Source organism: Colletotrichum destructivum, chromosome 8 (assembly GCF_034447905.1).
Source record: "Colletotrichum destructivum chromosome 8, complete sequence".
NCBI lineage: Eukaryota > Fungi > Ascomycota > Sordariomycetes > Glomerellales > Glomerellaceae > Colletotrichum > Colletotrichum destructivum.
The window spans coordinates 3,710,580-3,724,734 of record NC_085903.1 but is presented as its reverse complement, the minus strand read 5'-3'; the positions used below and the strand labels follow the sequence as shown (position 1 = coordinate 3,724,734).

The 14,155-nt window shown below is 58.4% G+C and overlaps 4 protein-coding genes across 4 annotated transcripts; 2 read left to right on the top strand and 2 right to left on the bottom strand.

Moving 5' to 3' along the window:
• Nucleotides 1-240: 240 nt before the first annotated feature.
• CDEST_12983 (Putative cytochrome P450) lies at nt 241-2,095 on the top strand (the record flags this gene model as incomplete). Its single annotated transcript, XM_062929139.1, has 2 exons — nt 241-1,715; nt 1,824-2,095. The coding sequence occupies 2 exons, from the start codon at nt 241-243 to the stop codon at nt 1,990-1,992; spliced, it is 1,644 nt and encodes a 547-aa protein (XP_062785190.1). The 3' UTR covers nt 1,993-2,095.
• A 298-nt stretch (nt 2,096-2,393) lies between these two features.
• On the bottom strand, nt 2,394-4,072 carry CDEST_12982 (Putative aromatic prenyltransferase). Its single transcript, XM_062929138.1, has 2 exons — nt 2,715-4,072; nt 2,394-2,630 (listed from the first exon to the last, which is right to left on the bottom strand). The coding sequence occupies exons 1-2, from the start codon at nt 3,953-3,955 to the stop codon at nt 2,528-2,530; spliced, it is 1,344 nt and encodes a 447-aa protein (XP_062785189.1). The 5' UTR covers nt 3,956-4,072; the 3' UTR covers nt 2,394-2,527.
• Nucleotides 4,073-6,008: 1,936 nt separating this feature from the next.
• On the top strand, nt 6,009-7,397 carry CDEST_12981 (Putative O-methyltransferase domain, S-adenosyl-L-methionine-dependent methyltransferase superfamily; the record flags this gene model as incomplete). Its single annotated transcript, XM_062929137.1, has 1 exon — nt 6,009-7,397. The coding sequence occupies one exon, from the start codon at nt 6,009-6,011 to the stop codon at nt 7,395-7,397; it is 1,389 nt and encodes a 462-aa protein (XP_062785188.1).
• A 513-nt stretch (nt 7,398-7,910) lies between these two features.
• Nucleotides 7,911-13,551, bottom strand: CDEST_12980 (Putative AAA+ ATPase domain, CDR ABC transporter, ABC-2 type transporter, transmembrane; the record flags this gene model as incomplete). The annotated part of the gene is made up of 2 exons (XM_062929136.1): nt 7,911-9,698; nt 9,862-13,551. The coding sequence occupies 2 exons, from the start codon at nt 13,549-13,551 to the stop codon at nt 7,911-7,913; spliced, it is 5,478 nt and encodes a 1,825-aa protein (XP_062785187.1).
• Nucleotides 13,552-14,155: the final 604 nt, after the last annotated feature.

Sequence of the window (14,155 nt, the reverse complement as noted above, 5' to 3'; positions counted from 1 at the left end):
CACACACACACACACACACACACACACTCTCTCTCTCTCCCTCTCTCGCTCTCTCCCTCTCCCCTCATAGCTCTCCTACAAGGTCGTTCTTCCGAGGATAATTACCGCTTAATTCCAGAGGGAAACAGAAACAAAACGGGGGGAAAAAAGTCAAAGCGAGAAAAAAGACAACCAGAGTAGTGTTACTGCTTAGCTCTCCTCGATCCAGGAAACGATCAGAACAAGAGGGGCGGGCCCATCATGATTCGCCACACGATCCCATCCAACGTCCACGTATCCAGCCCGGCGGACCTCGTCTGGAGCCTCGGCCTGGCCATCGTCGGGTTTCTCGTGCTGCGGACCGTCTACTACCTGACCCTCCATCCCCTGGCAGGATACCCCGGCCCGATGCTCGCACGCATCACCACCATCACGTCCCTGTGGCACCGCGCCGACGGGTCGAATCACAGCTGGCCGCTGCTCCTCCACAAGAGGTACGGCCATGTTGTACGCATCGGCCCCAACGAGCTGAGCTACACCCACCCGGATGCCTGGCACGACATCTACGCCAAGGCCGGCGGCGGCGGCGATATGCCCAAGGACTTTGTCGGCCTGGGCCCGGACATGGCGGCGCCCGAAAAGGGCATCGTGCGCGCCGACGACGCCAACCACCAGCGGCAGCGGCGCATCTTCTCGCACGCCTTTTCCGACCGTGCCGTGCTCAAGCAAGAGAGCCTCGTGCAGGGCCACGTCCGCAACTTGATGCGCAAGCTAGCCGCCGGCGACGCGTCGGACGAGAATGCAGAGCAACCTGCTTCTTCTCCTTCCTCTTCTCCATCTTCTTCTTCCCCCTCTCGTGGCCATCGTGTCGACCTCATGACCTGGCTCAGCTACCTGGCCTTTGACATCATGGGCGACCTCATGTACGGCGAGCCGCTCGGCATGCTCGAGAGCGACCAGTCGGCTCGCCAGTGGGTCCGCGACACATACGCAACAATCAAGACCGTCACGCTCGGCATGGCCATGATGGGATGGCACCCGCCCTTGGGTCCGCTGCTCCTCCGAACCATCTGGGGTGGCAGCAGCAGGCGTCGTGCCCAGCACAACCGCTTCTCGATGGACCGCGTCGATAAGCGCCTGGACCGCCGTGAAGACGACGACAGCTCCTCCTCCTCTGGCAGCAGCGACATCTGGTCGATGATCATGCAGAACAGCGGCGGCAGCAGCAGCAGCGAGAAGCAGCAGTCAGGCGTCATCACGCGCGCCGAGATGTACTCCAACGCCGCCACCTTCATGATCGGCGGCACCGAGACTACCACGGCCGCCACGTCGGCCCTGACCTACCTGCTGCTCAAGCACCCGGCCAAGATGGCCACGCTCCGCGCCGAGCTCGACGACCCGCAGGCCGACATGAGCTTCACCGGCCTGCGCAAGCTGCCGTACCTCAACGCCTGCATCGAAGAGGCCATGCGCCTGTACCCGCCCGCGCCAACGCCCATGCCGCGCATCGTGCCCCGCGGCGGCCGCGTCGTCTGTGGCCGCTACGTGCCGGCCGGCACGCGCGTCGATATCCCGCTGTATGCCATTGCCCACCACCCGGACAACTTTGTCGACCCCGAGGATTTCGTGCCGGAGCGGTGGCTGGACGACGACCGCCGGCCTGCCAGATATGCCGGGGATCGGCTAGACTGCATCAAGGTGTTTTCGGTGGGACCGAGAGACTGTATTGGCAAAAAGTGAGTCTACCATCATATCTTTTCTCTCTCTCTCTCTCTCTTTTCTCCATCTTTCTAAAGGCCTTCTCTTCTCCCCTCCATGTGATTACTGACCAGCTTCACACGCAGCCTTGCGTACCCCGAGATGAGGCTCATCATGGCCAGTCTGTTGTACAACTTCGACCTTGAATTGGCTGACCCTAGCTTGGACTGGCTGGACCAGAAGAGTTACGGGATCTGGGACAAGCCCCCGCTCTGGGTCAAGTTGGTACCTCGTCAGGCCAAACAGGCCCTTTGAAACTCAGTAATTTGTCAAAAGGTAAGGGAACTGGTGCGAAACAATTCTGTAGGCTGGATGTCTTCTTTCAGATGAGGAAATTCCATCACAAATAACTCTTGAGAAACAAAATGTTTTGATTAGGACCTAGCGCCTAGTAAAAGTGAATCAAACAGTGATCCATGTGGCCCGTAAGAATAGTTACATAGTGCACTTATGTAGCTTATGCTATTTAACACAATTAATCGAGTACTTGTCATTCCCAACCGGAGTTCACCATGTGTAGAGTATTCGTCAATCAACCTCGCCAACGAATGAGCCAAGTCCCTTAAAGGAGCCCGGGTTTACGACCAGCATCGTGCAAGTGAGGACCCTACAACAAAGTGAGAAGGACACAGAAGGAATAGAATGACTTTGTGGGGTTTTTTCTTTACTTTTTATTTTTATTTTTTATACAGTTTTCCAGCTCAAAAAAACGATTTGATGGCGGAGCTAGGGTTTCAAAAGCAATTGTTCCAAAACGGCAATGTTACAGTTAACTACATTCTTTGAAAGTTTACTCCCAAACCCTTGGCCCCAAGTAAGTGGTAAGTTCCAAACCCTTTGCAGATGAGATGATGGACGCAAAAGTATGCAGACCCGTGTTTCTCTGTTTCCCGCTTTTAGGTGAAAAAAGAAGAGTAGTTGTTAGCATCAAAGGTCTAAAAGGAAGTTGGGTCGAAAAGGATATAGAAATCACTCACAAGGCGCTCTCAAGAGCAGTTCCAACGTCGTAATCCCCCATCGTACCCTGCGTTTGGAGCACGCGTTGGTAGCACTCGACGATCTTGGCCTCGTCGTGCGCAAACTGCCACATGGGCACGTACATCTTGATTTGCGGAACCGCCTGGCCCGGCACCACGGAGAAGGCGAAGCCGACCCCTTTGTAATGGCTGTCGGGGTTACTGAGCGGCTTCTCCATGTCCTCCATCGCGGCCGGGGAAACGTCTTCCATGTCCATGAGCTGGGGCCAGACTTGTGACAGAAAGTCGGCAGAGGAACGGGGAAGAAGGCCGCCCAGGGTGAAGGCTTCACGGACCCCGGCGAGCGACTTGAAGTGGGAGGAGACGTAGACCTTAAAGCGAGGCTCCTTGCTGGGCGCCAGGCAGTCGATGGCGAGGAAGTCAATGTTCATCTTTTCCCCGCCGTCGTTGACGAGGAACGTTTTGAGCAGTTCCCAGGAGGCCAGCATCTGCTTGTCGCCCTGGGCAAGCCGCCTCACGAGAGAATCCGTCGTGTCCACCGTCTTCCGGCCCGTCGCGATGGCCTTGAGTTGCGGGAACAGGTAAGTCTTCATGACGGTGGCCGCTTTCCCGCTCTTGTCCATGTTGGCCTCTAGATCGAATGCGACAAAGCCGTTCTGCCGCAGTGGCCCACCGGCAGCACCGGGACCACCGCCACCGGCCGCCGCCGCCGCCTTGCCGACCAAGCTCGCCTCCTCTTCGGCAGTGAGGAAGACGGAATCGACAAAGGCATCCAGCCACGCGCGGTCCGCGCCGCATGCAGACGCCAGACTGTCCAGTGTCTCGCGCAATGCCTTCTGGCCCAAGGGGTCACCGCGCTGAGGGCTGGGATCCACCAGCGGCTGCACCGTGAACCGCACCCTGGCCGGTTTGTGAGAGCCAAAGGCGAGGCTTGCTTCATAGATGCCGTGGCTGTGTGTTCCGATGTAGTGCAGCCTGTCGGCCGCGGCAGGCGGCTTCAGGCGGGGGACCACGACGTCACGAACAAAAGCGAGGTGGGACTCCTGCACGTCGGCCGGGTAGGTCCCCGTCCAGCGTAGGAGAGAAGAGAGGCTGTTGTGGATAAGGGGCAGCCATGAAGAGTAGAGAGGGCTTCCTTTGGAGGAAGTTGGGGAAGAATCGACTGTGTCGTTGTAGATGTTCCGCTTGGTGTCGATGCTGCCACTGGCGTCATGGACAGCGGATAGGCGGTAAATTTCCATTTTCTTTTGGGGGGGGATTGTTGAAGTCTATGATGGTATCCCTGGCTGTCTAGTTGAGCACTCGTACTCGTAGTGCGTTTGATTTCGCTTTAACGATGAGTTATTCTTTCTTTTCGGGGGTGGGGATCTGATATGACTCGAGTGCGCTGGGCTGGTATGTATTAAATACCGAAGTTCGCATCAAGTTACCTGTTTAGGTTGGACCTTCGCAGCATCGTCATAGGCGGGATGTTTTATTCGCTTAGAAGCCAATCGGGATTTTGAATAACCTTGACTCTTGGGCAGCAGATTGGCATTTTGGGATCCGAGCCCGAATACGGTGCGGTTGCGCGCCACAGCCCCTGACTGACTAAGAGAAAGTTTGGGCCGTCGATCTCAAGGAGGTGAGGACGATCTTGGTGCGTGAAACGAACCTACAAAAAGAATGATTACGATTAGCATTATGGCGTGACGTTGGACTGCCCTATCCCGTCCCGAAAGCATGGTCTGACAAGGCCGGGCTCAAAAAGTCTAAAAGGCAGTTTTCATGCGATAAAGATATGCAAGGTCAAGGTTTCGTCAGAAATACCTCGGCAAACTAGCAGGACGATCAAGGTTTGGGGACAGGCGTCTTCAGGTAAAGCATGAGGGAAACTTGGGATGGCGTTGTGCAACCCCCCGGGGACGTACAAGGACGTTCGGGAAGGTTGGCGGACGGTCTCTGTGCACTCGAACGGTGGGGGGGGGGGGGGGGGCGCCGGGTGGGAGGAAACTCTCGGTAAACGCGGATCCTGGCATCAGGCCGGCAACGGCGGTTATCGTTTGCGAGGATACCCCCTCCCCACCCCCCCTAAGCTTTTGTTCAAACACGGTAAGCTTCGGCTCCAAGGCGAGGAGGCTCTTGTCCCCTCTAATCGGCCCCTGGACCGAGGAACACTCGGCAATTGGTCAACGAGTGATCCGACATATTTTTTGATTACATCTCTTCCAACGGACTTTTGAGCCAGACACGGCGACCGCCGGGCCCAGCAGGAAACTCTCGTCACGTTGCCAGCAAGCAGCAGGAGGCCAAAGAGGAGGACCTCACAGATAACGAGAAGACCGAGTGATCCGGACTTGCCGGTTGGAGTTGGGACTTGTCCCCTCGCTGAGTTTCGTCTTGCTCGGTCGTGTTGATCTTGTACAAGGTAGATCTGGACGCCGTACTCTTCCTCAGAAACCCCCCTCCCCTCCCCTGAGCTGCTTAGGGTTTGAATCATGCAGGACGGGGAAGATCCCAAGGGTAACTTGCTTGACGCCCTGGCCTAGTCGAGACAGGTATGTGGGAGGTCACTTGAGAGGCTCTGTTGACGAGCTTCAGAAGCAGCATGGCATTATCCTATCTTTTGAACTCAAAAAGCACGACACTGCCAACATTTCCACAGCATAACGGGCACGGTTAGCACACGGCTGTTGCTGAAACTGTAGAGACTCTTAGTTAACACAGTAAGCTTCCTAATTAGGCAATCAACAGACAAGCACTATTCCTATCTCGGCTGTATATAGTAACTTAGGGCATGAAAACGTGAAGCACAGAGATTCCCCAACCTTTTGATATTAGAAACCATCTTGAAAATCACAAACTAAACCTTAAGACCATCTGACAGTACTTCACTTGAGCCACAGACTGCCGCTTGTGTGCCATGCCAAGAACATTATTACTACTTTTACCATAGCAAGTCTAAGCGCAAGCAAGCACCGAGTACAACACGCGCACAACCGCCTCGTCTCTACTATCGCAAACCTTACTGAACGTCCAAACATCACAACCACCTGCAAATATATCATCTGGGACCAGAACGCCCGCTCCTTTTCCCTGTCGAGGCCCGAGCTTTGCCGAAATCAGGAAGCAATTCATAGGGAGCCCCCATGAAACCGGAACATACTCTTTCTCTCCAAGTTTATAACACTCTTGACCATCCAATCCGTTACCTAGGTAACCAAGCGAGAGAGAAAGAGACAGAGAGAGAAGGAGAGTCATAGAGAAAGAAGGAAAGAAGGAAAGAAAAAAACACTTGTATTCATCAGTCTCACCATGGCTCTTACCGCAGAACAACAAATCACCCATCTCCGGTCTCTTCTGGACATACTTACCACCTCGACCAACGACCTCATTGCCGAACTCTCCTCCTCCTCCTCCACTTCCAAGTCCAAGGCTGCAAATGGAGCTGCGGCAAACCATGTAGATGTTCGCGTCCCGGCGGACCCCAAGACGGAGGAGGCCCGCAAGCGCGTCATCGCTGCGACGGCCTCCCTTGAGGCGGCCGTCTTCACGCCCCAGTGGCGCCTCGGCCACCTGGCACACAGCTATTTCGTGTCCCGCGCGCTGCACATGGTAGTCGAGTGGGAGATTCCCCAGCTGTTGGCGACCAACGGGCCCATGAGCCTCGACGCCCTCGCCGCCGCGACGGGCGTCGTCGACACGCGCAAGCTGGGGCTCGTGATGCGGACGCTGTGCGCGCACCACGTCTTCGCCGAGACGGCCCTCGACGTCTTTGCCAACGATGAGGCGTCGGCTGCCCTCGCGACCGACGAGCGCCTCGCCAACTCGGTGCGCTACGCCTCCTTCCTCTTCCCCACGGCCGACGTGCTGCCGGGACTCCTCAAGGACCCCGCCCTCTGCGCCAGCTACGCTTCGCGAGACTCGGCCTTCGCCAAGAGCATTGGCAAGGGTATGGGCCAGTTCGAGTACCTGAACGCGCACCCGGAGTGGCGCGACTGCTTCAACTTGTGGCTCGCCTCGCTGGGCGAATACCTGCACGGGCTGACCGATGTGGGCGGCTACCCCTGGGAATCCACCCTCCGGAACGGCGCCGTGGTCGTCGACGTCGGCGGTGGGCTCGGTAGCTCGATTCAGGCCCTGCGGACCAACTTTCCCGACCGTCGCGGCCGCGAAGACTTCGTCGGCATCGTCCAGGACCAGCCCGGCATGATCGAGCACGCCACCGCCCACTGGCAAAAGACGGACCCGGAGGCGTTGGCCACGGGAGCAGTTAAGCTCACCGTGCACGATTTCTTCCAGGAGAACCCCGTCAAGGGCGCCGACGTGTACTGGTTCCGGTCCGTCATCGTCGACTGGCAGGACGACGACCTGACCAAGATGTTCACGCACATCAAGAACGCCATGGCGCCTGGGAAGTCGCGCCTGCTGATCGGCGAGTACATCATGCACCCGACGTGCGGCGACGACATGCTGCCCAACGCGCCGTCGCCGTTGCTCAAGAACTACGGCGAGTTCCAGACCATGGGCCTCATCTCAGGATTCATCCTGACCGTCAGCCCCAATGGTGTCCAACGGACCATCCAGGACCTGAGCAAAGTGGTGGAGGCGGCTGGCCTGAAGATTGTCAAGGTCTGGATTTGCCGTGGCCTGGGGCATGTGATTGAGTGTCGGTTGAAGGAGGACGCGGTAGCTGCTGAGTGAGAGAATTGTGTGATTAACCAACTATCCGAGCGAACTACTATCAGAGATTGTTCAATAAATGTGCTTCCCTCTTGATCTCATAAACATCTGTCTGCATGTCGACGAATCCAGCGCCCTGTTTCCCGCAGTTCTACCTCTGGTTTCTAGAGCTACCCCTGCTCGCATAATTATCCTCCTCTTCGCACTAGACTCCTGTAGTATGATGGTATGAATTTAATATGACTATTCCACCCGGCAGTGTCACCCCGTAAGTCCCATTACTAGCAGTCTCACCACGGCTAAAGAAAAGCATCTCTTCTTGTTTACCAGAGAGTTCAAGTCCTAGCGACTCGAGTAACAAGCCCAAAGTGATAAAAGTGAGAGGACTAGGTAGTCGTTAATGATATTTTTATACTGGATTATATTACAAAACCGGAAAGAAAAAAGACGTGCCCTTCAAAATGACCGCGAAATCAATTTCTTGCAGTTGAAACCAACACTTGAACTCCAATCAGACTTGTTGATGTTCCATGATCAAATCCAGTGTTGAGGAGTCGTGGGTGGCCTTTGCATGATGAAGTAGATGTCCTGATCCCCCTCTTCGCCCACACTCAAATCCCGCAACCCACTTCCCTGCTGCTCTTTATTCTCTACTTGGTTGCCCAGTGCTTGGACGTTGCTAGCATTGCTTTCTTCATCGTCCCAGTACCTCCTGCCACTGCCCCCGAGCAACTGCATGCTGCCGTTGGCGGAGGACCGAGGCGGTCCCGGTACTTTCCCGGTCTGCGTGTCATGCAAGGTGTGGCCGCTCAAGGACGTGTCGGTCCGTTTTTCCTCGGTCCAGGGAAGCTGTGGCGAGGGCTCGCCAGCACCGCCATGCCCTCCCTTGACTTTGCCCTTCCCCGTGAGACGGTTCCAAGTTTCTGCAAGAGGGTTCGTGTTGCCGCTGCCATCCTGGCCCGACGATGGCGATGATGATGATGACGGTGACGGTGATGATGTGCCATCTTCGTCTCTTCTGGGCTTGGGCACACGGGTCCAGTACAGAGCAAAGGCAGCCACGGCGTTGAAGAAGACGTACATGAACAGGATGCCCAGGTCGCGCCAGCGGTTGTCAAAACGGACGCGGACGCCAGCCAGCACCTCGTTCGTGTTGCTCGTCGTGCAGTAGCGGCAGTCGGCGGTGGCAGCCGGGTCGGCAAGGTATCCGCCGGCCTGGGCGATAAAGGTCTGCAGGTATTGGCCGCACGTCTGGCCGGGCGGCGGGTTCATGTGCAGGAACTCGTTGTCGGCGCAGTGGATGCCGGCATTGGCGAGCCCAGTGCCCAGCAGGCCCTCGACGAGGTAGGTGATGGGGTTGACGCGGTACACCCACGTCCAGAAGGTGGGCGGCGTCGCGAGGATGCCGTTGAAGATGAACATGATGACGAAGAAGAGGTTGCCGATGCCGGCGGCCTGGTCGGCGAGGTCCAGGGCGGCGGCAATCATGTGCGCAAAGGTGCTGGCTTGCAGGAAGAAGGCGAGCATGAACAGGAAGGCCAATCCGCCGCGCGAGGCCGTGTCATTGGTCTCGGCGGCGTTGCGGTAGAGCCCGACAAGATAGTACCATGCCAGGAACGCCGGCGGGGCCATGAGGGCGTTGTAGAGCATCTCAACGGCCATCTGGCCGGCCATGAAGGCAGCCCACGAGTAAGTGCGCGAGGGCTGCTCGCGGCCCTCGTAGAGGGTGCGTTGGGCGACGAAGACGGGCAGGATCTGCAGCATCAGGTTGAAGTGCGTCGTGAGGAACATGAAGATGGCGATGGTTTGGATGGTGATGCCGACCTGCGTGTTGGGCAGGTTGAGCAGCGAGAGGCCGATGAAGAGGGCGGCGCCAAAGGTCAACAGCATCTTTGCGTAGACATAACTCGGGGTGCGCCAGTAGTGTAGGGCCACACGCCTCGTCACCTCGGAGAGCTGTGTGCAGAAGGGAGCGGCGAAAGGAGGATCCTGCTCCTGTTGCGTCGTCATCGACGACGCCGTCCTCCTCCGCCTCGCCCTCCCGCCGGCTTCTTCCTTCAGTCGGGCCAGGTGGGCCTTGACGTCGTTGTACTCGGGGCTCTGCCGCCAGATGCCGGGCCAGTCAAGGCCCTTTTTCTGCTTTCCGCCAGCCCGGACTTGTTCTAGAATGTACTCGGCCGGGTTCTTCCCCTTTGCGGGCCGCGGGCCGCCGTTACGAATGAAGTAGTCGACAAGGACGTTTGCGTTGCGTCCGATCTGGCCAAAGTAGACGGTTCGTCCGCCGGGGGCGAGGAGGAGAAGCCTGTCGAACCGCTCAAAGAGCTGCAAGGGATATCAGCGGTGTGATGGCAGTGTTGTAGCAGTGTAATATAATAGCACACACACAGAGTGAGAGTGAGAGTGAGAGTGAGAGCGAGAGTAGGAGGGAGAGTGAGAGTAGGAGGGAGAGTGACAGTGAGAGTGAGGGGGGGGGGGGAAGACTTACAACCGCCGATGGCTGATGAATCGTACACAGAATAGCCTGGCCATTCTGCTTCAAGGTCTCGAGTAGAGAGCAGATGGAGAAGCTCGTCTGCGAATCCAAGCCCGAGGTGGGCTCGTCCAGGAACAGAAGTAGGGCAGGACGGGCGGCCAGCTCGACACCAATGGTCAGCCTCTTGCGCTGTTCGACGTTCAGACCCTCGCCGGGCACGCCGACGACGGCGTCGGCGTATTCCCCCATGCCGAGGATGTCGATGACCTTGTCGACGTAGGCCATCTTTTCCTCTTGGGAGAAGCGGGCCGGCTGGCGGAGGACGGCGCTGAAGGTGAGGGCCTCGCGTACCGTCGACGTGACGAGGTGCTGGTCCTGCTGCTTGACGTAGCCCGTCTTCTGCTGGAAGGATGCGTCGCGTGGGGCCCCGTCGACAAGCATCTCGCCCGTCACGACGCCGGTCGACAGGCGCGAGGCGAGGGCGTCGAGGAGCGTCGTCTTGCCGGCGCCCGAGACGCCCATGAGCGCAGTGAGCGTCCCCGGCTCGCACCACCCGTCCACGCAGTCTAGGATTCTCTTCGTCTCCTTCTTCTTGAGCTTGACGTCGTAGCAGACGTTGCTCCAGTGGAAGATGGCCGTCTGACGGTCGATCCCCAGCCCGGACTGATCATGGTCATGGCCATGCTCACCTGACCTGCCTCGGTCCTGCGGCCAGTTCCAGGACTTGGTTGTGCCGGGAGCAGGAGAAAGAGGAGAGGGAGGAAGAGGCTTGGTGTTGGCAGTGGTACTGTACACTCCTTCAGTCCTAATAGTCGTTGGAGAACCCCCTTCACCAGTGTACATGCCAGCAATTTCACTCTCCCAATTCTCGCTTTTGTTCGTCTTCAAGACAGGCGCAAGAGGCTTGACGGACAGAGGAGAAGCCATGGAGTTGCTCATAGTCATGCTCGGTGTCTCCGTTCTCCCTTTGGTGAGACGGTCCTCCACGTCGTCTCCCTTTGCCCGCCTCGCTGGGACTTTGCCCTTGGGGAAAACGAGCACCTCGCCGTGGCTCTTTTCGCTGCTCACCAGCTCCGTGACAATGAGGTGCAGCACAAGATACACCACCGCGAAGGCGAAGATGATGCCGACGTTCCGCCACCGGTGGCTGTCCAGATAGCCAAAGGCACCGGTGATGTAGGCGCTCCCGTCGACGAAGTTGGCGCCTGGGGCAGCCCCCTGCGCGGCACACACGCGCGTCTGCGGCATCGCCATCGCCGTGCCCGCATCATAGGCCGGGCCAGACGGAACAAAGACTTTGCAAGGGAACTTTCGCCCGTTGCCAAACTCGTTGATCATGAGGGCCTCGAACCCATACGCGACGGGATTCAGCTTGGCAATCCACGAGGCATACGACCTGTAGTACATGGGCGGGACGGCGAAGCCCGTATACAAGGCCAGCGTGAGCAGCACCGTCGTCGCCGGGGCCATGGCTGTCGCTTGACTCTTGGCCGCCGAAGCGACAAGGCGGAAGAACAGGCTCAGGGCGAGAGTCATGGCGAACTGGACCAGCACGAAGAAGACAAAGGGGCCGCCCCCCTTGCGCATATTGCACATCCAGTAGAAGACGGTGTTGACGGTGATGGCGTTGAGTAACTTGAACGGCAGACTCATAGCCAGGTCAGCGATGGCGTCGGCCGAGGCGTGATAGAGGGCGTAGCGGACATGCTTCTCGACGATGGCCCGCTTGGCGAACAGGGCCGACACCTCGAGGATGCAGACGAAGGCGTTGACCAGCGCGGCCGTGAACAGCAGCGTGCTGCGGGACTTCATGGACTCGGCCGTCTCGGACAGCCGGTAGAAGAGGCTGGCGACGATGACGGTCTGGAAGAGGTTGACGACGAGCATCGTCACCGTCATCTGCGGCGCGGCCTTGAGCAGCGCGAGAGAGCGCCACAGGCACAGCGAGACCTGCCGCGGGTACGAGAGGGTGTAGGGCGACTTCCACCGCTGTAGAGACGACTGGTCGCTCGTCTTGCTCGCCAGGAACTCGGCGTAGTGGGTCCGCGAGCCGGAGCCGGAGCCGGAGCCGGAGCCGGAGAGGCCGAAGCTTGCCTCGTACGCGTCCAGCTCCTGTTCGAGCCGGCGACGGTGGCTACTCGTCCTCCACGCCTCGGCAAACTCGTCCGGCGTATGCGGCACCTTGGCCTCGTATCCGGGCTTGATGACGCCCTCCCGTCCACGCTCGGCCGGGCTGGTCATGGACGTCAGGAAGTCTGGGGTCGTCTGGTTCCCCGGGCAGACGAAGCCCAGGCGCTGGAAGTAGGCCTTGGCCTGGGCCGTCGGGCCAAAGTAGATCTGCCGCCCTTCATAGAGGACAAGGACCTTGTCGAAGAGCTCGTAGGCCTCCTGGGGCGCCTGGTAGATGGCGACGGCGCTCGCCATGCCCATCATGTCGCTCTGAACGCGCAGGGTCCTGCAGAAGTCGACCGTGGTGCCGCTGTCGAGCCCGCGCGTGCTGTTGTCCCAGCACTGTAGCGGCGCGAAGCTCAGCGCCGCCTCGGCGATGCTCACGCGCTTGCGCTCGCCGCCCGACACGCCGCGCGCCGTGTCGCCGTCGGTGCCGCCGACGGGCGTCTCGAGCGTGTGCGAGATGCCCAGCATGGCCATGGTCACGTCGCGCACCCGCCGCGCGTACTCGTCCGTCGTGAGCCCGCCTGGCGGCGTCTTGGGCGCCCTCGCGCGCGCGGCGAAGAAGAGCGTGTCGGCCACCGAGAGCACGGGGAAGTGGACGTCCTCCTCGGCCGTGTAGATGGCGTCGCCCCGGAAGTAGCGCCTCATCTCGTCGGCGCTCACGCCGCGGTAGTTGAGATATGTGTCGTCCGCCACCTGCGTGCCACTCGTGTTCCCCGAGATTGTCCGTAGAAAGGTCGAGCACCCGCTGCCCGGCGGGCCTAGCACGCAGAGCATCTCGCCGTCCTTGAGGACCCCCTCGAGGCCCTGCAGGATGCGCACCTCCTGCGGACGCTTCAAACGCAACAGCCCACGCACGCCGGCCATGGCCTGGAGCCACCACGCGTTGCCGACGGTCGTCTGGAACGCCGTGTCGGACCCATGGCCTGAGACGCTCAGCCTGCGGAACGCCACACCTGCCTTGCGCACCTCGCAGCTTTCGGAGCGGAGGCGGTAGAAGGACTTGGCCCACTCCCGGGCGTCGAAGTTGGCGCCAAAGGGGTCGAGGGGGCCATCCCGCTTCGGAGGCTTCGAGATGTCGAGAGAGTCGCCGCTGCTGGTGCTGGTGCTGGTGCTGGTGCTGGTGCTGTTCCGGGTTGACGAGGGTGAGACGTTGTCGTCGTTGCCGGTTTGATGCTTCTCTAGCAAGCCCTTGGCGAGCTCGACGAGTTCGCTGATGGCCTTGTACTCCTCCGCTGAAATGTGCACAGATTTGGGCCGGTTGCTGTTGGGAACACCCGGATGACTGACGAGCGAGGAGCGAGGGCGAGGGCGAGACCCAGACCACCGCGAGGATGTGGCTGGAGATGTTGGCGATGATGGTTGTTGTTGATGTTGATGCTGTTCATGATGTTGCCGTAGATGATGTGGTCGTTCTTGGTTGGTGTTGGATGTCCGCCTGCTCCGTAACCCCGGCCGACCGTTCTCTGCTTCGTTGGTATGGTGGTGATTATTGTTGTTGTCGGTGGTGGTGGAGAGTGTGGCAGCCATGGTTGTGGACCAAAATTTGCAGTTTTGTTTAGCCTGCTGATACCACGAGACTGTAGGAAAAGCCTTCACTTGGTTCAACTGCAGTCTTCCAAAGTCTTTGAGCTAGAAAATAATAGCGAAGCTTTGGGTGGAGTGCAATGTTGACTTTGGGTATGTTGACTTCAGGGATGTTGGCTTTGCATATGTTGGAATGGCACACAATGAAATTCAACAAATACCTGTAGATAGCTACCACGCCCTGTTTAAGAGAGTTACAAACCTGCTGCTAACCCACATGGAATTACTGTTTTGGGTAAATTGCTGAAAGTCATGTCAGTTAGCTGGGCTTTTCGGATGGAATCCATATGGTAGATAGCAAACAACAAAGGCCGAGGGATTCGTGTCAAACCTTGCCCCCCCGTCCCCCCCTCTCTTCCTCCCTCCCTCCTCCCTCCTTTCTCTCTATCGCCTAGCATCGAGGTCAGATGAAACTAACCCTGAAATGGCAAGTGACAGGAAAGGGAGTTGGTTGGCCAGAGTGTAGGTTTCCATAGGTTCGCCGTGACGTGTTGACAGCTGAAGGCGATGGACGATGGAGGCGAATCTCGGGTAGGATGTCCGACCC